The 24,179-nt window shown below is 44.8% G+C and overlaps 2 protein-coding genes across 2 annotated transcripts in view; one reads left to right on the top strand and one right to left on the bottom strand.

The window, feature by feature from the left end:
- ATG4A (autophagy related 4A cysteine peptidase) overlaps positions 1-17,894 on the bottom strand; it is a 97,325-nt gene extending 79,431 nt beyond the window's left edge. Inside the window, exon 1 of the mRNA XM_073547640.1 lies at positions 17,757-17,894. Within this exon, the coding sequence (XP_073403741.1) occupies positions 17,757-17,766 (10 nt within the window). The 5' untranslated portion in view covers positions 17,767-17,894. The remainder of the gene's footprint in view (positions 1-17,756) is intronic.
- Positions 17,887-23,946, top strand: PSMD10 (proteasome 26S subunit, non-ATPase 10). The gene is made up of 5 exons (XM_073547641.1): positions 17,887-18,109; positions 20,189-20,287; positions 20,689-20,835; positions 21,032-21,198; positions 23,535-23,946. The coding sequence occupies exons 1-5, from the start codon at positions 17,993-17,995 to the stop codon at positions 23,686-23,688; spliced, it is 684 nt and encodes a 227-aa protein (XP_073403742.1). The 5' UTR covers positions 17,887-17,992; the 3' UTR covers positions 23,689-23,946.
- Positions 23,947-24,179: the final 233 nt, after the last annotated feature.

The raw sequence follows: 24,179 nt of genomic DNA, 5'->3' as shown, positions 1-24,179 counted from the left end.
AACCCTGTGCTCCCTGTCCCCAGAAAGGGGGGAGGGAAGGGGGGGATGCACAGCAACATTGAGCTGCCTATAGCCTTGTGGCGACTGCGAGCGACCGCAGCGCCTACAACCGGGGTTCCCCTGTGACCATTGAAGAGGTGACCGTCGGGAATGGGCAGCCAGGTAAATAAATACTCACCCATCCACGATCCGTTACCTGTCTGAAGAAGTCTTGCGTCTCATCCAACCGACAGGCTCTGGTAGGCGAGTGGGAGGGAGACTGGCGACAAGGACCCCTGGAGTCGCTGGCACGTCTTGGTGTCGGCGTCCGTCTGGCTGGTCCTGCCGCGGAGAACTGCAAGGATACGGGGTGGCAGTACACGCCGTACTTGCAGACTCCATGTGGGAGTACAGATGTGACTTTTCACTCTGTATCCCTCCGTAGAACCTGAAAAGGAACGACGCACGACGAGGTAGATATGGGTCTAATGAAAGACCCGTGTCCACCTCCTACTGACACTAAGCTAAACTGAGGAATTCTCTGCCGGTCGGTGGGGTGTACACTGCGGAGGAGGAGCTAACCTTTTTTTGTGCATAGTGTCAGCCTCCTAGTGGCAGCAGCATACACCCAAGGTCTCTGTGTCCCCCAATAAGGCGAACGAGAAATACACATTTCAGTCTACGATGAGTGAAATTCAGGGAAGAACTAATACTGATTGATTCCTGTATTTAATTACCAAATATTGCACATCTCACTTTCTAGTTTTTGAAAACCATTTCAGGACCAACCTGGCTTTATTTCATGACAACTTCTGATTTACCAATATGACATGAGACATTATTCTGTCACATTCTCCACTGGAGGAGAGACTGATGCGCTATATCTAGTGGTAAATCTCCCTATATGCCCCCATCAGTATTGCTGATCACGACTATGGAGTCAGTGAATCAATCTGGTATTCCGGTCTGTTCAGCCTGCAGAAAAACAATATCACCAGGGGTCTTCACTTGACCGTTTCCAGACACAGGGGGCTCAGATTCTCTCATTAGATTGAGGATCATAGAGTTGTCAGGTCCACAGCCTCGGCAGAGAAAGAGGACAGTAAAGTAATGCACACATGGCTAGAGTGGGCTTAGCCAGCAAGGTGCCCACTGCCAAACTGGTCACCCAGAGGCATGCACAGCTAGCATTTCATTCCTATTTAATCAGAAAGGAGGCTATAGTCCTCAGACGCCATGACATACCAGATATACAAGCCTTAAGGCCCTGTCACACATAGCGATCTCACTAGCGAGATCGCTGCTGAGTCACAAGTTTTGTGACACAACAGCGATCTCACCAGCGAGATCACTGTGTGTGACAGCGATCGGCGACCGGCCCCCCTGCCGGTATCGCTGATCGCTCTGGGAACCTCTGGACTTTTCTTTGGTCGTTGGTCTCCCGTTGGCCAGCACGCATCGCTGTGTGACAGGGGGGGGGAGACCAGCGATCTGCTGGTAACTAATGTACACATCGGGTATCCAAGGGACGTGCGTCCCTTAGAAACCCGATGTGTACATTAGTTACCAGCACGCTGATGCAGGGAGCTGGTAATTAACGTACACATTGGGTATCTAAGGGACGCACGTTCCTTAGAAACCCGATGTGTACGTTAGTTACCAGCTCCCTGCATCAGCGCGCTGGTAACTAACAAACACAGTAATGCCGCGCGCTCGGCGCCACTGTGCTGATCGCTGGTGAAGCTGTCTGTTTGACAGCTCACCAGAGATCATGTAGAGATTCACTAGCGATCCTGACACGTTAATATCGTTGTCGGGATCGCTGGTGAGTCGCTATGAGTGACGGGGCCCTTATTGCTCCAGATGTTAATTCAGCCTTATGGTCTTCCTGTGATACCACAGGTCCTTCACCGCTCAACCGCAGACCTGCTGGTTAGGCAACAGAACTCTATTGCTCTGGTTTCAGAAAACCGCTCTTCCTTTGATGCAATTTGTTAAAAAAAAACAAAAACTGTCCTTTACTCAACCTCTCAGGGTCCAACACTGAGGATATGTGCACACGATCTGTAAATGCTACTGGTTGGACACTGCCTACTTGTGTGGCGTCCAACCCCTGCATCCAGACGTTATAGTACTGAAAGGTCTTACAAGCATAAAAAAAAAAAAAATATCTACCAAGGAAGCCCTTTCATTTGGAGGACCTGTCCTTCGAACTATAAAAGTCAGAGAAATAAATGTAGAAGATGTCTTGAAAACATTGAATTCTTCTCCACTTCTGGTAGCACATCTAGCTGCATTCACTGGATTGTAATGGTGTTTGGTCAACTCACACTTTCAGAAACATAATGAAACAATTATGGAAGTTTATCACTTCTGAACAAAAAAAAATAAATTCTAGCCTTATTTACCTTGCAGATCTTAAAGCATTCCAGCCAAATCTCTTTGTCCAAAAGTGATGACCATGCTCTCAGATACAGGTCTTATAGTGCACTAGCTGAAGAGCCCGGCGCTGCCCGGGCATAGTAACTAACTGTGGTTAGTTATAACAAATTATAATTATCCTCCATCCCATAGTCCCGTGCCCATATACCCATCATACATATCCACAATCCCATAGGCCCGTGCCCATATACCCATCATACATATCCTCCATCCCATAGTCCCATGCCCATATACCCATCATACATATTCTCCATCCCATAGTCCCGTGCCCATATACCCATCATACATATCCTCCATCCCATAGTCCCGTGCCCATATACCCATCATACATATCCTCCATCCCATAGTCGCGTGCCCATATACCCGTCATACATATCCTCCATCCCATAGTCCCGTGCCCATATACCCATCACACATCCTCCACCCCATAGTCCCGTGCCCATATACCCATCATACATCCTTCATCTCATAGTCCAATGCCCATATACCCATCATACATATCCTCCATCCCATAGTCCCGTGCCCATATACCCATCATACATATCCGCCATCCCATAGTCCCGTGCCCTTATACGCATCATACATATCCTCCATCCCATAGTCCAGTGCCCATATACCCATCACACATCCTACATCCCATGGTCAACCATTATGACATCATAATGAGTGGCAGGGCTTGCAACCTATGATGACATCAGCGTCGCCATGGCAACCATTGTGACATCATAATGAGGGGCGCGGCTTGATACGCACACACTGGTTCCCAGTTATGTAGATAGGGGCGGGGCTTGACGCGCACACCTTTTCCCCAGTATGTAGACAAGGGCAAAATTGTTTGGTGAATTGGAACGTGCGGGGTTAAAATTTCACCTCACAACATAGCTTAGGACGCTCTCGGGGTCCAGACGTGTGACTGTGCCAAATTTTGTGGCTGTAGCTGCGACGGTGCGGATGCCTATCCCGGACACACACACACACACACACACACACACATATACACATACACACTTTGAGCTTTATATATTAGATGTACAAAAATATACCCTTTAGCCATAAGGGTTGTGGAGTTTTCACATCCAGCAAAATAATACAAGGGAAATGATAGCTAAATGAAAACAATGTCTTGGTATTGACAGCAGCAAAACTAGCTCTCCTGAATTTGGCACCAACACGTCCTCAACACCAATCTGCTCTAGTTCAGATGGACAACACACCAGCAATAGAGTTGAGCGACTTTGGTCGGATCGGGTTTCATGAAACAAAATTTGTTTCAGATGAAACTGGTCCGACTAGGGCAAAAAAAGTCAGAGTTTCGTCCGAAACCCAACCCCTAAGCATTCATCCACTCAATGCCGACTTTTATTCCCCGTTGACTTGCATTGGGGTCGGGTTTCGGACGCAACTCTGACTTTTTTTTTGCCCTAGTCGGACCAGTTTCATCTGAAACAAATTTTGTTTCATGAAACCCGATCCGACCAAAGTCGCTCAACTCTAACTAGCAGTGATGTCTACTCACAAGAGCAGGGCTCAAAGTGATGGGATTGGCAGCGAGGCCTTACAGCTATCGCTTTGGGCTCGTAGCAGGATACATCTGAGGGAACATGATTACTTGACTTATGGAGAGGAGTTTGCCATTTCTTCATACAGACAGAACAGGTCTCTGTTAACCAGGCTCTGTTTCAGGGAATTTCTTCCTCTTTAGGCAACAGACTTATTTTGATTCCACAACTTCAGCTCAGATCCCAAAATTTATGTCCAGGACATGGAGAACAGATAGCTTCTGATTCCTTTGGAAGAATTTGACATCATGTTGCCTTTAACTCCTTATTCAATGTTTTTCCCAAGCTCTACTACACCCAATTTGCACTTCAAACTATATGCTGATCTGCCAAAGTGGCAAGGAGTCTTAAGGGCCTGTCACACTAAGCGATATCGCTAGCAATATCGCTATAACTTGTGACGTTATAGCGATATTGCTAGTGATATCGCTATGTGTGATACTTACCTACAACCCGCCCCCCCCGCTGATCGCGCGAGAACGTCCTGGACTGTTTCTCGTCGTCAGCTTCCTCCGGGGCTTCCTGTGGAGAGATGAGTGACGAGCCGGGCGGGAGGACGCAGGATCGCCTAGTGTGACAGGTAAGTAGCGACCCCCGTCCCCAGTTATGTCACTAGTCAGATCTGCCTGTGTGGCAGCTCACTAGCGACCACTTAGCGATGTACCAGCGATCCTGACCACATCATATCACTGGTCGGGATCGCTGGTGCATCACTAAGTGTGACAGTACCTTTACAGTGCACTGCTCTCAGGAACCCCGAGTCCTTCTCTTGCTGTTTTTACAAATATTCACCAAGGTCAGCTCTTACCAATAGAATACTGAGTTTTCCTTACTAGGGAAATGTAAGACTTCTTCTAAAGGTGGCAATGATTAAAAGACCCATCTCCTCCAATATATTCTCTGCATGTCATAATAATCCAATCTTAAAGGGGTCGGCAACTCTCTCATTATTGCAGCCTTCCTCACACTGACCAGCTCTCTTGCCCATAAAATGGTGACTGGAGGTCATGTGATCAGACCTGTCCATCATTCTCCTCCAATAGAAAAGCAGCATTTATGTGAGGTGTTTTACAATTGGAGGAGACTGATGACCTGGTCACATGACCTCCAACCGCAGTCATTGTATGGAAAGAAGTGCTCATCAGTGTGTGAGGAAAATGCAGTAACAAGAGAAAGTGGCCGACCTGTTTAATATGGACCCAGCAGCAGAAATCTGCATTAAACTAAATCCTATTGTAGTCTATGGGTGGCAAGGGGTCATAGGAGTCAGCTGTGGATTCCTGATGCAGATTTCAATGCAACCACAAAGGATTTTTGCACTGCATAAATGAAATCCTGCCATGAGAATCCATCAGCATCAATAATCCATGTTATATATGAAGATCTGAGGTTGTAATAATCACCTAGGCAGGTTAGCAATGCAACTACTTTTTATTCCTTACATCCATGATGTTACAACAACTCCAGGTACAGGTGTCTCTCACAAAATTAGAATATCCTCAAAAAGTTAATTAGTTTCAGTTCTTCAATACAGAAAGTGAAACACCCAAATAGGCTTCCTAATTGTTTAAAAAGGTCCCTTAGTCTGTTTCAGTAGGCTCCACAATCATGGGGGAAGACTGCTGACTTGACAGATGTCCAGAAGGCAGTCATTGACCCACTCCACAAGGAGGGAAAGCCACAAAAGGTCATTACTAAAGAAGCTGGCTGTTCACAGAGTGCTGTATCCAAGCATATTAATGGAAAGTTGAGTGGAAGGAAAGTGTGATAGAAAAAGGTGAACAAGCAACCGGGATAACTGCAGCCTTGAAAGGATTGTTAAGAAAAAGCCATTCAAAAATTTGTGGGAGATTCACAATGAGGGGACTGCTGCTGGAGTCACTGCTTCGCGAGCCACCTCACACAGACGTATCTAGGACATGGGCTACAAATGTCGCATTCCTTGTGTCAAGCCATTCATGACCAATAGAGAATAGAGTTGAGAGAATGTGTTCGAATTCAGTTCCGATACGATCGGCAGCGAACATTGTTTTTGCAATATTCGTCGAACACAGCCCAACATCATTAGAGTCAGTGGGAGTAGAAATGTCAAATATGTTCAGAACCGATCATCAAACATACATTCGGCACAAATAAGGTACCCATATGGCACGAATATGGCAAATTCAGATTCGGTAATCGAATCCGAACAAATTCGCTCAACTCTAATAGACAACGTCAGAACAGTCTTACCTGGGCCAAGGAGAAAAAGAACTGGACTTTTGCTCATTGGCCCAAGGTTTTGTTTTGCCCAAGGTTTTGTTTTCAGATGAAAGTAAATTTTGCATTTCATTTGGAAATCAAGGCCCCAGAGTCTGGAGGAAGAGTGGAGAGGTCACAATCCAAGATGCTTGAGCTCTAGTGTGAAGCTTCCACAATGAGTGATGGTTTGGGGAGCCATGTCATCTGCTGGTGTAGGTCCACTGTGTTTTATCAAGACCAAAGTCAGCCGTCTACCAGGAAATTTTAGAGCACTTCATGCTTTCCTCTGCTGACAAGATTTTTGGAGATGGAAACTTCATTCTCCAGCAGGACTTGCCACCTGTCCACACTGCCAAAAGTACCAATACCTGGTTTGCAAACAACAGTATCACTATGCTTGATTGGCCAGCAAACTCGACTTACCTTAACACCCATACAGTATCTATGGGGCATTGTCATTAGGAAGACGAGAGACACCAAACCCCACAATGCAGACGAGCTGAAGGCTGCTATCAAAGCAAACTGGGCTTCCATAACCCCCAAGCAGTGCCACAGGCTGATCGCCTCCATGCAATGCCGCACTGATGCATAATGATGCATAATGAGCCCCATCCAAGTATTGAGTGCATTTACTCAACATACATTTCAGTAGGCCAACATTTTGGATTTTAAAATCATTTTTTCAAGCTGGTATTATAAAGTATTCTAATTTACTGAGATAATGGCTTTTGGGTTTTCATTGAGAGTAAAGGCCCTTTTACATTTAGCGATGCACCAGCGATCCGACCAGCGATCCGACCCGGTAAGGATCGCTGGTGCATCGCTAAATGATCGCTAGTGAGCTTTCACACAGAAAGATCTCACAGCGATGCAGCAGCGACGCAGCGCACGATACTCACCTTTCACACACAGCGATCCAGACGTCCTCCCGCCCGCCTCCACGCGTCGCTCGTCTCACACAGCAGGAAGCAGACAACGAGAAATGGAGCCGCGCGATCAGCGATGGACAGCGGGGGAGCCGGTCGGAGGTAAGTATCACACATAGCGATATCGCTATAACGTCACAAAATCAGTGACGTTTTAGCGATATTGCTAGCGATATCGCTATGTGTAAAACCCCCTTAAGCCATAATTATCAACATTTAGGCAGTGTGCCCGCGTAGCGTTTTTTAAGCGTTTCCGCGGCGATTTTAAACGCGCAATTCTGCCACGGAAACGCTTAAAAAAAGCATTCCATACATTCCTAATGGAAAACGCACATGTTGTGCCAATGGTGCGTTTTTTACCGCTGCGGAATCGCTTAGCGGTAAAAAACGCAGCATGTTAATTAATTTTATGGGCAAAAACGCTTAGGAAAACGTATGCTAAAACGCTTGACAATCGCTTGTCAAAAACCGCATGCGTTTTCCCGGGAGCAGGGTGTGCGATTCTGCTCAGGAATATTCAGCTTGACAAACGCTACGTGGGTACATAGCCTATCTTGAAATATAGTCTTTACAAACAGTGATCTATAATACAACCCCTGGCAAAAATTATGGAAATCGCCGGCCTTGGAGGATGTTCATTCAGTTGTTTAATTTTGTAGAAAATAAGCAGATCACAGACATGGCACAAAACTAAAGTCAACTCAAATGGCATAAGGAACAAATTATGGAATCATGAAAAACAAACCAACAAAAAAACACTCCAACACATCACTAGTAGTTTGTTGCACCACCTCTGGCTTTTATAACAGCTTGCAGTCTTTGAGGCATGGACTTAATGAGTGCCAAACAGAACTCTTCATCAATCTGGCTCCAACTTTCTCTGATTGCTGTTGCCAGATCAGCTTTGCAGGTTGGAGCCTTGTCATGGACTATTTTCTTCAACTTCCACCAAAGATTTTCAATTGGATTGAGATCCGGACTATTTGCATGCCATGACATTGAAAACATTCCTTGAAAAACACATAAGGTCACAGTTTTTGCTCTATGGCAGGATGCATTCTCATCTTGAAAAATGATTTCATCATCCCCAAACATCCTTTCAGTTGATGGGATAAGAAAAGTGTCCAAAATATCAACATAAACTTGTGCATTTATTGAAGATGTAATGACTGCCATCTCCCCAGTGCCTTTACATGACATGCAGCCCCATATCATCAATGACTGTGGAAATTTGCATGTTCTCTTTAGGCAGTCATCTTTATAAATCTCATTGGAATGACACCAAACAAAAGTTCCAGCATCTTCACCTTGCCCAATGCAGATTTGTGATTCATCACTGAATATGACTTTCATCTAGTCATCCACAGTGACTTTTCCTTAGCCCATTGTAACCTTGTTTTTTTCTGTTTAGGTGTTAATGATGGCTTTCGTTTAGCTTTTCTGTATGTAAATCCCATTTCCTTTAGGCGGTTTCTTACAGTTCGGTCACAAACGTTGACTCCAATTTCCTCCCATTCGTTCCACATTTGCTTTGCTGTGCATTTCCTGTTTTGGAGACATATTGCTTTAAGTTTCTGGTCTTGACGCTTTGATGTCTTCCTTGGTCTACCAGTATGTTTGCCTTTAACAACCATCCCATGTTGTTTGTATTTGGTCTAGATTTTAGACACAACTGACTGTGAACAACCAACATCTTTTGCAACATTGCGTGATGACCTACCCTCTTTTAAGAGTTTGATAATCCTCTCCTTTGTTTCAATTGACATCTCTCGTGTTGGAGCCATGATTCATGTCAGTCAATTTGGTGCAACAGCTCTCCAAGATGTGCTCACTACTTTTTAGATGCAGACTAACAAGCAGATCAAATTTGATGCAGGTGTTAGTTTGGGGAATGAAAATTTACAGGGTGATTCCATAATTTTTTCCTCAGAATTGGGTGATTCCATTATTTTTTCCTTAGAATTGAGTGATTCCTTAATTTTTTCCCTATGCTTGGTTTAAAAAAATAACCATTACTGACAAACACATTTTTTGTTCTTGATTTCTTTTAGTGTTTCTTAAAGCCAGAAAGTTGGAATTTGAAATGACTTTAGTTTTGTGCCATGTCTATGATCTTTTTTTCTACAAAATTGAACAACTGAATGAACATCCTCCAAGGCCAGTGATTCCATAACTTTTGCCAAGGGTTGTATATGAGTTTCACTTTTTGTATTGAAGAACTGAAATAAATTAACTTTTTAACCCCTTCACCCCCAAGGGTGGTTTGCACGTTCATGACCGGGCCAATTTTTACAATTCTGACCACTGTACCTTTATGAGGTCATAACTCTGGAACGCTTCCATGGATCCCGGTGATTCTGACATTGTTTTCTCGTGACATATTGTACTTCATGTTAGTGGTAAAATTTCATTCAAATAACTTGCGTTTATTTGTGAAAAAAACGGAAATTTGGCAAAAATTTTGAAAATTTTGCAATTTTCCAACTTTGAATTTTTATGCCCTTAAATCACAGAGATACGGCACACAAAAAACTTGATAACTAACATTTCCCACATGTTTACTTTACATCAGCACAATTTTGGAACCAAAATTTTTTTTTGTTAGGAAGTTATAAGGGTTAAAAGTTGACCAGCGATTTCTCATTTTTACAGCACCATTTTATTTTTAGGACCACATCACATTTGAAGCCACTTTGAGGGGTCTATATGATAGAAAATACCCAAAAGTGACACCATTCTAAAAACTGCACCCCTTAAGGTGCTCAAAACCACATTCAAGAAGTTTATTAACCCTTTAGGTGTGTCACAGGAATTTTTTTGAATATTTTAAAAAAATGAACATTTAACTTTTTTTCACAAAAAAAATACTTCAGGTTCAATTTTTTTTATTTTACCAAGGGTAACAGGAGAAATTCGACTGCAAAAGTTATTGTGCAATTTGTCCTGAGTACGCTGATACCTGACTTGTGGGGGGGAACGACTGTTTCGGCGCATGGCAGAGCTCAGAATGGAAGGAGCGCTGTTTGACTTTTTCAATGCAAAATTGGCTGGAATTCAGATCAGACGCCATGTCACGTTTGGAGAGTCCCTGATGTACCTAAACAGTGGAAACCCCCCACAAGTGATCCCATTTTGGAAACTAGACCCCCCAAGCAACTTATCTAGATATGTGGTGAGAACTTTGAACCCACAAGGGCTTTACAGAAGTTTATAACGTACAGCGGTACAATTAAAAAATCATATTTTTTCCACAAAAGTGATCTTTTCACCCCAATTTTTATTTTCCCAAGGGTAACAGGACCCTAAAAGTTAATGTGCAATTTGTCCTGAGTACGATGATACCCCACATGTGGGGGTAAACCACTATTTGGGCGCATGGCAGAGCTTGGAAGGGAAGCAGCGCCATTTGACGTTTTTGGCTGGAATTGAGATCAGACACCATGTCGCGATTGGAAAACCCCTGATGTACCAAAACAGTGGAAACCCCCCACAAATGACACCATTTTGGAAACTAGACCCCCTAAGCAACTTATCTAGATGTGTGGTGAGAACTTTGAACCCCCAAGGGCTTCACAGAAGTTTATAATGCCAGGGCATGAAAATAAAAAAATCATATATTTTTCCACAAACATGATCAACTAGTCCCCAATTTTTTTATTTTCCCAAGGGTAACAGGAGAAATTGAACCCCAAAAGTTGTTGTCCAATTTGTCCTGAGTACGCTGACACCCCATATGTGGGAGAAAACTACTGTATGGACACACGTCAGGGCTCGGAAGGGAAGTAGTGACGTTTTGGAATGCAGACATTGATGGAATGGTCTGCGGGTGTCATGTTGCCTTTGGAGAGCCCCTAATGTACCTAAACAGTGGAAACCCCCCACAAATGACCTCATTTTGAAAACTAGACCCCCTAAGGAACTTATCTAGATGTGAGGTGAGCACTTTGAACCCCCAAGGGCTTCACAGAAGTTTATAATGCCAGGGCATGAAAATAAAAAAATCGTATTTTTTCCACAAACATGATCAATTAGTCCCCAATTTTTTTATTTTCCTAAGGGTAACAGGAGAAACTGAACCCCAAAAGTTGTTGTCCAATTTGTCCTGAGTACGCTGACGCCCCACATGTGGGAGAAAACTACTGTATGAACACACGTCGGGGCTCGGAAGGGAAGCAGTGACGTTTTGGAATGCAGACTTTGAGGGAATGTTCTGCGGGTGTCATGTTGCCTTTGGAGAGCCCCTAATGTACCTAAACTATTGAAACTCCCCACAAGTGACCCCATTTTGGACACTAGACCCCCCACGGAACTTATCTAGATGTGTGGTGAGCACTTTAAACCCCCAAGTGCTTCACAGAAGTTTATAACGCTCGGACGTGAAAATAAAAAAATCATTTTTTTCCACAAAAATGATATTTTTGCCCCCAATTTTTTATTTTCCTAAGGGTAACAGGAGAAATTCGACCCCAAAAATTGTTTTGCAAATTGTCCTGAGTAGGCTGATACCCTACATGTGGGGGTAAAACACTGTTTGGGCGCATGGCAGAGCTTGGAAGGGAAGGAGCACCATTTAACTTTTTCAACTCAGAATTGGCTGGAATTGAGATCAGATGCAATGTTGCATTTGGAGAGCCCCTGATGTGCCCAAACAGTGGAAACCCCCAATTCTAACTCCAACCCGAACCCCAACACACCCCTAACCCTAATCTCAGCCCTAACCCTAACCCTAAGTGCACACGTACCGGAACTCTCGCGGAAATTACCGCGAGAATTCCGGAATTCCAGTCCGCGGGAAAATCGCATTTTAAATTCCTGCGATTTTCCCGCGGAAAAACTAGCATTTTGCAAGCGTATTTAGCTTGCAGAATTGCTAGCGTTTTCCAAGCGATCTGTAGCATCGCTTGGAGAACTGATTGACAGGTTGGTCACACTCGTCAAACATAGTGTTTGACGAGTGTGACCAACATTTTACTACTGAGGCCGCCTATGCAGCATCAATAATAAAAGATAGAATGTAAAAAAAAATAAAAAATGCTGTTATTCTTACCCTCCGACGTCCCGCGCATACGTTCCCAGTAATCCTTTGCGAAAATGCCCGCGATGACGTCCGTTCTCGCGGGATCGCGATGTCTCGCGGTTATTCGCGATGACGTCGCGCGAATGACCGCGAGACTTCGCGATCCCGCGAGAACAGACGCCATCGCGGGCATTTTCGCAAAGGCTTACTGGGAACGGATTCGTGGAGAGAGGCGGGAATGCTGCGCGGGACGTCGGAAGGTAAGAATAACAATATTTTTTATTTTAAATTCTATTTTTTACAGGGATATGGTACCCAAAGCCCGGAGGACAGTCTCCTCTCCTCCGGACCGTGGGTACCATCCGCAATTGTTCTGCTTACTTTCCGCATGGTGTGCACAGCCACATGCGGGAAGTAAGCGGAACAATGCATTCCTATGGGTGCGGGATCGCCGCGATTCCGCAAATTAATGAGCATGCTGCGTTTTTTACCACGAAGCGATTCCGCCGCGGTAAAAACCGCAGCATTAGCACAGCATTGCGGAATCCTATAGGAATGCATGGGATGCTTATTTTTCGCATTTTCGCGGCAAAATCGCGCGATTAAAACCACCGCGGAACCGCGAAAAAAAACGCCACGTGTGAACTCAGCCTAACCCTAGCCCTAATGGAAATACATTTTTTTAATTTTATTATTTTTCCCTAACTAAGAGGTGATAACGGGGGGGTTTGATTTACTATTTATGGCGGTTTTTATGTTTGGCAGCTGTCACACGCTAAAAGACGCTTTTTATTGTAAAAATAGTTTTTGCATCACCACATATTGAGAGCTATAATTTTTCCGTATTTTGACCCACCGAGTCATGTGAGGTCTTATTTTTTGCGGGACGAGTTGACGTTTTTATTGGTACCATTTTCGGGCACGTGACATTTTTTGATCGCTTTTTATTCCAATTTTTGGGACGCAGAATGAACAAAAACCAGCGTTTCATGAATTTCTTTTGAGGGAGTGCGTTTACACCGTTCTGCGTGCGATAAAATTGATAAAGCGCTTTTATTCTTCAGGTCAGTACGGTTACAGCGATACCTCATTTAGGTCGTTTTTTTATGTTTTGTCGGTTTTATGCAATGAAAACTATTTTATATAAAAAATAATTATTTTTGCATCGCTTTATTCTGCGAGCCATAACTTTTTTATTTTTTTGCTGATGATGCTGTGTGGCGGCTCATTTTTTGCGGAACAAGATGACGTTTTCAGCGGTACCATGGATATTTATATGCGTCTTTTTGATCGCGCGTTATTACACTTTTTGTTTGGCGGTATGATAATAAATCATTATTTTTTGCTTCGTTTTTTATTTTTAATTTTTAAGGGGTTCACTAAAGGGGTTAACTAATGGGACATTTTTATAGGGCGGGTCGTTACGGACGCGGCGATACCTAATATGTGTACTTTTATTGTTTTTTGTTTTATTTCCAAAAAATGGATTTATTTGGGGGAATATTTTTTTTTTTTTTTCTAATTTATATGGCGATTTTTTTAAAATTATTTTAACACTTTTTTTTATTTTTTTTTTAACTTTATTAAATAGTCCCAGGTGGGACATCACTGTCCTGTGACAGATCGCTGATCTGTCACATCACAGATCAGCAATCTGTCACAGGCATTGAAGAAGACTTCCTCTTGCCTGCGCTTTGCAGGCACTGAGGAAGCCAGCTTCCTGCAGGCCCCCGTCGCCATCTTGGATTCAGGGGCCTGCAGGAAAGGAGCCCCCCGCAGCAGCGCTGCACATTGCGCTGCCGTGGGGGGCTCAGGGAAGCACGGAGGGAGCACCCTCCCTGCCGATGCTTCCCCTTAACCCCCGGTACACCGCGATCGTGTTTGATCGCGGTGTGCAAGGGGTTAACGTGTCGGGGGCGGTCCGTGACCGCCCCTGACACATTGTGCCGGGTGTCAGCTGTGATAATCAGCTGACACCCGGCCGCGATCAGCGGCGCTCACCACGTGGGCGCCGCTGATCGCGGTAGACGTACTATCCCGTCCATGGGCATAGGGGCCCGGGTCCCATGGACGGGATAGTACGTCTGATGTCAGAAAGGGTTTAATGATATTCTGATTTTGTGAGAAGCACCTGTAGATGGCCAAAATACATTGCCCCCAGTCCACAAGACCGCCACCTCCGAGGCCAGTAGTCCCACTGCCCCCATACCAGGCGATACGAACTGTCTCCCAACTTTTAGATGGCCCACAGTTTTTTATCTCCCACCTGTATATTCTGTGATCACAGTCCACACTCCTCTAGACGACAGGTAACACAACCAAATTCCATGTATCAAGCAGAAGGTTCATGAAATCCAGATGACAAATCCCTCAACAGCAACACGTGTCCAGCCCAGCCAGCAAACTCCATAGGTCATCCATTCATGTCTTCCAGGACCTCATCCTAAATCTTCCCCTTTGACGTCACTCTCCCAACCCCCTAACTAAACATGTTGCTTCTTCCTCCCTTCCTGGGATCAGCCCTCTGAGTGGGTAGAAGTGTTCACACCCTCCCCCTTAAACATTTGCTTTTAGCTCAAAGAATATTCCTAAAGCCCATCACCTGGTGAGACCCCCTGGTTCTACTATCCCCATCCACACAATGGGCCTAGTTGCTGGGAGAACAAGGACTTGAGGATCTTGAGATACTGTTGAGATCAATAGAATGATTGCATTACATTTATCTTTAGCAATCTGCTGTCTGGCCTTATGTATACATAAGATCCTGCCTGCACTTCTTCCTCTGCTTGCTGTCACTGAACGGAAACACTGAGTCCTGAAGCTGAACTGACGAGCAAGCAAATCTGTACTAAAACACAATAAGATCGATGTAACGGGTGCTCCGTGCTGGAAAAAGTCTGCATCACTCAGAGCCGTGGACTCTGCTCAATGTGCACTGGTCCAATAGTCTTTAGAAAGTGGTCAGCTCCTCATATTATATATTCTCCATCAAAGAGGTGAATGCTGGAGGGAAGAAAGACCATGACCTGTTTCCATCTACACACGCTGCAAATTGGAAACTCTGCCACCTTGTTATGTATGCCCCCATCCCCATGTGTCATGTACGCTCCCGTGCTATGCATGCGCCCACCCCCACATCTCTATATATAAAAATGAGAGAGAGAGAGCGAGAGAGTGTGTGTGTGTGTGTGTGTATCACCAACCAATCATGAAGCATCTTTCATTTCACCAGAGCTGTTCAAAAGAAGCTAAGCTGTGATTGGTTGCTATGATCAACAGATTTCCTTGCAACCAATCACTAAGCATCTCTCATTTCACCAGAGCTGGTTAAAAGTAGCTGATCTGTGATTGGTTGCTATGCGCAAGTTTACCCACTTGACAACACCTCAGCAGACACTGACATGGTGGGAGAAATCTGGCATCCCCAGGAACATAAGCTCCAGCCACCGTCTGTCCCCCAGAAAGGAGCAGTGAGTACATGACAGAAATGAATCCCCCCCCCCACTCCCGTGTGGTATCATTAAGTGACACATATGAATGTAGGAAAGTGCACATATTAAATGTCATGTGGATTTAATATTTTCTCACAGACACTTTTATGCATTATTGATGTGTTACTGTGCTCTGATGCTGTGAGTTTTTTTAAAGTGCTACTTTCCCCATAATTCACCTGAATATACCCATATAACATGTAATGCTTTTCCCATAACAACCCATTAAATATGATACTATACTGCATACAGATGCTGTACATCCATGAGCAACTCAGCCGGACAAATTACAAGTTGACCTGGTATCTTAGTGAACCATGTTTCTGTGCAATTTCACTATTCTACTTTTACTGGCTTTGACACGATGATGTGGGATATTAGGGGTAGTAGTCCGGTAGCTCTGGCTGACGGGATGATGTGGGATATTAGTGGTAGTAGTCCGGTGGCTCTGGCTGACAGGATGATGTGGGATATTAGGGATAGTAGTCCAGTGGCTCTGGCTGATGGGATGATGTGGGATATTAGTGGTAGTAGTCCAGCGGCTGTGACGGGATGATGTGGGATATTAGGGGTAGTAGTCCGGTAGCTCTGGCTGACGGGATGATGTGGCATATTAGGGGTAGTAGTCCGGTGGCTCTGGCTGACGGGATGATGTGAGATAGAATAGTGAATGTGGCTATGCGGTGTGGACGGGGCTATACACTCAGCTTTATATATATATATATATATATATATATATATATAATCATTATAAAGTGCTGCGGAATATGTCGGCGCTATAGAAATAAAATGTATTATTATAATTTATGACTAACCGTAGTTAGTTATTATAATTTGTTATGACTAACCGTAGTTAGTTACTATGCCCGGGCAGCGCCGGGGTCTCCAGCTAGTGTTATATATTTCCCCATCTCCAACTAAATGTATGTTCCCACCGCTCATGTTATGTATGCCGCCCATCTTCCATGGTATGTACGTCCCACGTGTTATGTATGCCCACCAACTCCTATGTTATGGACACCCCTGTGTTATGTACGCCCCCCCCACCGATGTTATGTACGTCCAATGTGTCATGTATGCCCCCCATCTCCCATGCTATTTGTGTCCTCACCCGCATGGCATATATGCCACTCGTGTCATGTACGCCCCCCTCTACCTTCCCCCGTGTCATGTACGCCCCCCTCTACCTTCCCCCGTGTCATGTACGCCCCCCTCTACCTTCCCCCGTGTCATGTACGCCCCCCCTCTACCTTCCCCAGCTCCCCGTGTCATGTACGCCCCCCCTACCTTCCCCCGCTCCCCGTGTCATGTACGCCCCCTTACCTTCTCCCACTCCCTGCGTTATGTACACCCCCTTTACCTTACCCCACTCCCCATGCTACGTACACCCCCTTTACCTTACCCCACTCCCCATGCTACGTACACCACCTTTACCGTCCCCCCGCTCCCCATGTCATGTACACCCCCTTTACCTTACCCCACTCCCCATGCTACGTACACCCCCTTTACCTTACCCCACTCCCCATGCTACGTACACCCCCTTTACCTTCCCCCGCTCCCCGTATTACGTACGCCCCCTTTACCTTACCCCACTCCCCATGTTACGTACGCCCCCTTTACCTTCCCCCACTCCCTGCGTTACGTACGCCCCCTTTACCTTCCCCCACTCCCCGTATTACGTACGCCCCCTTTACCTTACCCCACTCCCCATGTTACGTACGCCCCCTTTACCTTCCCCCACTCCCCATGTTACGTACGCCCCCTTTACCTTCCCCCACTCCCTGTGTTATGTACGCCCCCCCCCCCATAGTGCACAGATTCGTGTCAGTAAATACATTCCTATGGAAGTAAAAGTTAGAGCGCAACGGCAGCAGACTTATCTGCTAAGAAGTTCTGCCGCAGCTGAGCCACTATGTCGCACACAGACACTACCGCACAGAGACATAACAATGAGGTGAGCAGAGACAGCACACCACTACCACCACAGAGCTGACTGACTCCCCCTCAGCCTCCCCGACCCCCGGCACTTGGCCACCTCACACCCCTGGACTTTCTCCCTCACTTCCAGACTAATGAAGACGTTTCTGTGTGATAAACTTACCGGCCTCCATCCTGCCCTGTCACCCAGGGACCGGCGCAGCCTCGTCCACAACAACAGTAGCCGCAGTGTTCTCTGGGAAACACAGTTCATCGCTACAGTCGATGGCCTGGACACCCGGAAACGAACACTACAATTCCCAGAACCCATCGCTCTATTTTCTAATCCGTGTTGTACGTCATTTTTTGGAAGTTTGTGATTGGCTGCCGGTAGCAGGCGGCTTCTTTCCCTTTGTCAGCATGGAGGAGGTGAGAGTGTCTGATGTGGAGGTGTGTAACCTGGCTTACAGGGGGCAGCTGGAGGAGCTGAGGAGCCTGGTGCTGGCAGACAAGGCTCTGGCCTCCACGACTGACCAGGTAAGGCTGAGCCCAGAGTGGCACTACTAGTCTCAGCATGCTCAGGACTTTCTCAGAGTGCAGGGACCGGCATTACCTTGTGCTGTACCTGCAGTGACATCTCAGGTGAGGTCCCAGGACCTGCACATGCCCAGTGACTGCTATACAGTGGCTCACTCTATATGTTGGGCACATGGTGGGCGCGCCGTCTCCTGTGGTCAGACATTGCCTTTATCCAGCCCAGGACTGGGACAAGGAGCACTCCGGCTGTATGTATAGATATATATGTAGTTATTTTCTATTGCCCCCCGTTACCCACCGAACCCCATTCCGGATTGGTATCGCGACACTTACCAGTCGCCATCTTCTGCCGTTTCCAGCGCGCTCCTGCATCATGTGACCTCCGTTGTGTCCAGACGGATACATCGCCCTTTGTGTGGCCTAGAAGGCTTTGTAAGTTCGGGAGACTCTGAACAAGGCTCTTATAGACTTACAAGAGAGCAAGGAATAATTTATAAGCAGAGGATCGGAGCAGCGCTGGGAACGGCAGAAGACGGCGATCGGTACGTATTTCACTGCAAGCGCTGTAGATACGTCAATTAGTAATGGAGGGGGCAATTGAATAAAAAGAGAGATCAGATCCAACAGTAGGACTCACGCCTTGTTAAAATGCATCATCTTTGTTGTAGATCAGTAAAAACAACTCTGGCTAAAATCATTCAAAAGTGAAAAGTCACAAACCCATTTTAGTGCTATATTCCTGATAGAATAATAATGCCGGAATACTGCTTTAAGACAACAAAGGGCCACTAAAATACGTTTAAAATCTCTAAATTGTGTTTACCTTTCCATATATTTTTATGTAAGTCACATGCTTTTCATTTTCCCCATTGGAGGCAGGGATAGAAATAGCCATCCGGACTGGCATCAGCTTTTATGTATCCTTTATTCATTTCACGTATTGTGCTTCTATAGGCTCATAAATGCTGGCATTGCAACATTTAAATACATTTTTTTTTTGCAGATTTCCCCTATAACTGGGGATTAGCCACAGTCGCAGGGTAAACTCATCCTCATGCCCGCTATGCAGGGTTGCTTTTGACCTGTTAGGACCCATCTGCTCCTGCTTCCTCCCACCACTTAGCAATTGCATGATTGCTGGGACCAAATGAGACTGCGCTAACGGCGCTTGCTATATTGTATACCCAGCCCTTGTTCAGTGTTGTCTAAACAGCAATTAGGAAGGTGAAGACGGTAATAAACCATGTCTGCCTTCTCTATGGGCAGTCGGACGGTCACTTGCAGTCCCACGATCTACAGACTATGCAATGATGTTATAATACATCTTTGCAGAGCCATATGCAGACCGTCTGAACGTTTTAAGATATTGGGCTGTCCACAAGTAATTAATAGCCAGCATGTAATAGCGCATTTCCCCTGCAGCCCAAATCTCGGGCTGGCTGTAGCATTTTCTGAAGCTGGGCCTGAACCGAGAAGCTGATTGTTGGACCAAATTCATTCTGAAAGTGTGAACAGATGAGCGTGGAAGTCGAGTACTGCACTCAGTCATCTCTATCAGTCCTTTAGTCTGTGAATGGAGCGATATTGCTTATGTCTGACCTCCTCTCCATTCATTGTCTATGGGACTGTACTCTGTTTTCTCCAACAGTCCCATAAAAACTGAACAGTGCTGAGGTTGAGCTTTTGCACCTCCGCAACATTCAAGACAGTCGGGTTCCAGAGCCCCATTCTCTATATGTCTGGGGGTCTCAGCAGTTGGACCGCCAATGATCAGTAATTTCCCAATATCCTATGCATAAAGGAAAAGTTACTTGATAACATCCCTTTAATAAGCTATCATTCTAAAAACTGCTTTACCTGTTCCCGCTAACCTGCAGTCCCACGTAAGCATGCCATAGTTACAGGTGACCGTCATGGCTGAGTTGTGTGTACAAGGCAGCTGGTGGTGCAGTCAGATGATTGTGACAAGTTTGGGGCCGAATCTTATTTGATTGCATAAAACCAGTTTACATGGAAGCCTTTAATACAATTTAGTACATTTTATGCAAATAACCTAATGTTTTGTCTCTCCTGTTTTAGGATGACCGGACACCTCTACACTGGGCATGTTCTGCAGGGCAGACCGAGGTGGCTGACTACTTAATGCAGCTTGGCGTGCCTGTGGATGGCAAGGACGATGTAAGGCGATATTTCTGAAAAGGCACAGTGCAGCTGCAGTGTGTGTGTCCCAGGTTCCCTCTGGGAAGTTCTTAAAATTGTAATATTAATTGGGATTGAGGGCTTATTCAGATGTCTGGTTTTTTTCCCACGTACGAGAAAAATGAACCCAGCAGTGCCGTCTGTGTGCTGGTGAGCCCCATAGTCTATTCCAAGAATGAGTGCTACCTGTGACAATCAGAAATAGAACTCGTATACGAAAAACTGATGTCTGAATGAGCCCTTAACGAGAGCAAAAACTATTATTCAATTTTTTTAAAAATATTTTTTCTTTTATACCCTTCCTGTGCATGGTGAGATGGGGATATGCTTTATAAGGCGATGGCGTTTTAAACCCAAATTGTGTGTGTTTTCTCTCCCAGGTAGGGTGGACCCCTCTTCACATTGCCGCCTCTGCAGGACGCACGGATATAGTAAGAGCCTTAATAAAGAAAGGCGCACAATTAAACGCGATCAATCAGAATGGCTGCACCCCTCTGCACTATGCCGCCTCCAAGAACAAGCACGAGGTAATAGTTTCTGATGTGTTCTTCGCGCCATTCACGTTATATTGAATGTATCCTGGTGAAAGATTTTATTTGTTGTCGAATAATAGAAGAACAAAGTGCCACGACTAAATGCGCAAGCATTCTCGGAAATTCCCAATATGTAAAATGTTCATTTGGCCTGGTTCGGTGCATCTATAGCTTGTCTCTACGTTTGCAGATTGCAGTCTTGCTCCTGGAAAATGGCGCTTTACCTGATGCAAAGGACAGACTGGAGTCCACACCTCTGCACCGTGCTGCTTCCAAAGGCAACCTGAAGATCGTAGAAATCCTCCTAAAGCACAAAGCTTCCACTAACATACAAGACACTGAGGGGAATACACCTCTGTAAGTATAGATACAAGAACTGGAGCTGCCATGATGGCAATGTCCCAGGCTAGTCACAACCAGAATCAAGAATCGTTTTTTCTTTTTTTTTTTTTTTTATTGAATAATAAAATTTTCAATTTTCTAATATACTTTGGCGAATTAGCGATATCTTTACAGCAGTTTTTTAATTTTTTTTTTTTAATACACAGCTTTAAAGTTACAAATCATTAAGCAAAATTTGAAGTCAAAAAGTCTCCGCTACCCCAGATCACATCGGAGATTGTATTTTTGGCTATGACACACTGATACAGAGAGGAATGTAGGGTAAGCTGGTATTATAAAAAGAAAAAAATCCCTTCCGTCTTGATTTTTTTTTTTTACTACTTACATTTATTATACTTTTTTTTTTTTTTTCTCTTTTTGTGGCTGGAAACATTCTTCATACTTTGAAAGCTACTTTGCTCTCAGAGCCTGCACATCAGTGCAAAAAGGCCATGCTTCCGCTGTACACTTCCACCACATGCTGTATGTATAGGAATATTCTTGGTTATTGCCCCTAAGGGAGAATACATACAAGCAGAATATAACAAAATATGCCATTTTTTTCCCTTTCCAGTAAAACCTCTGTACTGAAATTGTACCGTAGTTGGATATTGTGTCTTTATGGTAATCCTATTACAGCTCCATACAAAAGTGGTTGTAAAGGGAGAAATTGGAACCTGCAATCTGGTACATTAGTAGTACTGTTAGGACTCGCTCACACTAGTGTATACATCAGATGAGTGCTATCCAGTGATGTATCAGATCGCACTCGGACCAATGCTATACTGTGGGGAGAAAGCAATCGCTGCATTTGCAAGTGCATCTGATAATCGGACCTTGTGCACCCATACAAGTCTATGGGCGACTAAAACATCGGGCTTCGCTTGGGTGTTATCCGAGTGCTGTCTGATGTTTGCGCACAGAGACAATGGAGAAGATGGAGAAATTCAGCTCTCCATCTTCACAACTGTGCTCCAATTCTCGCTTGCTAGAGAATTGGATCACGCTAACATGACACTCGGCTGAAACTGTTGACAGGGTTTGAGCCGATTGTCATTAGCATAATCGGCCTGATTGTCTCGTATGAGAGAATGTACACTAGTGTAAGCAAGCCTTTCAGATGTACATGATTACTGGGGAACAAACTTATTAAAGTGGTGGTCCAGGACCGTGATTTTAATGATGTATCCATACGATAGGTTATCAGATTGGGGTAGTTCTGGACAGATGTGAATAGTGGAAACGGCAAGGCTCAGTACACAATATAGTGGCCATTGCCGGTACTGCAGCCTAGCTCTTGCTGAAGCGAATGATAGCACTGTTCCACTCCAAACATCGCTTACAGCTGATTGGTGGAATAGGTCATCAGTATGTCAGCCATGGACAACCCCTTTAAGTTACTCACTATTGACCTGCACCATGATGTGCCTAGCATTGTTCACCTCACTTTTACAAACTTAAAAGTATAAGAACAGTTCCATAACTGCCTTAACCAGTGTGTAACATGGAAGCTATGCCCTTTTTGACACCTATGGAAGTTTGGGTATCTGAAAAAGTTTTCAAGTTTTTTGTTTCCAATACATTGAAAGGGATAAGCCACTGCCAGATCCCATGCTAGCTGATTGTCTCTTGTAGGATCATTGGATTGGGCACGATGAAGTCTGGGAGCCCTTCCAATTTCCAATACTATTTTAGCCGATCCTGCCCAAGTCTTCATTTTGGACAAGTTTGGTTTAAAGGGAAGTTATCGAGTCCCTTCTAATGACTTTAAATCACTATTATAACACGTTAGAGCCTTATTCCTCCACTAAAACAGTGTCCTTGATGTCCCATACAATGTACAAGTTCTGTTGCAAATTAACCATGACTCGTCCGGAGGGGTGTCTATGCTCCTAGACTCGTCCAGCCAAGAGGTGCAGCTTTTGTGGGCTAAAGAGAGGGTCAGTAGTGCGGATAACGTAGGTCATGCCCAAACGGCATGATTGCAGCTGAACTAATCTGGGGGGAGTAGGATGCCCTGACAAATACATGACTGTAGAACTAGCTTTTGCACACTTATGGCCATTTATGTGGCACATATTGCACTGTAGGAATAAGACTCAAGCCATATGGTGCAGGTGTAAAACTTTCGGGGGACCTGACAGGATCCTCTCTAATGTGTATGTGAAACCTAGAACTGATGATTGGAGGAGCTTGCAGTTTTCACTATGGAAATCATTTTGTAAATGCTAATTTTCCCTGCAGCGAAGAATTAAAGGTTGAACTGTTATTATGGACTGTCATCTAGGTGATCGTCTGGTTGTCTCTTTCAGTCATCTCGCCTGTGATGAGGAGCGAACAGAAGAAGCCAAGTTCTTAGTAGAACATGGAGCAAGTATATATATAGAAAATAAGGAGGAGAAGACCCCTCTGCAAGTGTCCCGAGGAGGACTGGGAGCGGTCCTGAGAAGAATAGTGGAGGGCTAGTTATTTCTTCCCACATATGACTCCGGTACTCATAACTCATACACTCACCACCACATTGGGCTGTCTGAATATTCCGTCATACTTGCCATATTCTGCATTATACACAGTAGCTAGTTAGGACAGTTTTTACAGGATCGTTCCTTAATGCTACAAACAATCAGCAAGATCTGTACAGTGCTCTTACAGCCTCCTGACGTAGATATTGTGTCCCTCTGGTATTTATTCACTAATAAAGGCAGAAATTAGTGGCCATCTTTATGGAAAGAGTTTGTCACTTCTCTTTAAATATAATGGTACCGATTCTATGCATATTAATGACTGGATGAGATTGGGGTGGATATAGTCACAACTATCTCTTTAAAGGGAATTTGTCACCAGTTTTTTGTTTGGTTTTTTTTATGTAATCTGACAGCAGCGGATATAGGGGCAGAGACCCTGCTATGTGTCCCTTGCTAGCATTTTGATAAAATCCCTATTTTCTCTGCTGCAGA

The sequence above is a fragment of the Dendrobates tinctorius genome, unplaced genomic scaffold (assembly GCF_039654945.1).
Source record: "Dendrobates tinctorius isolate UK_male_01 unplaced genomic scaffold, ASM3965494v1 ptg000154l, whole genome shotgun sequence".
Classification (NCBI taxonomy): Eukaryota; Metazoa; Chordata; class Amphibia; order Anura; family Dendrobatidae; genus Dendrobates; species Dendrobates tinctorius.
This window is presented reverse-complemented; position numbering and strand designations above follow the sequence as displayed.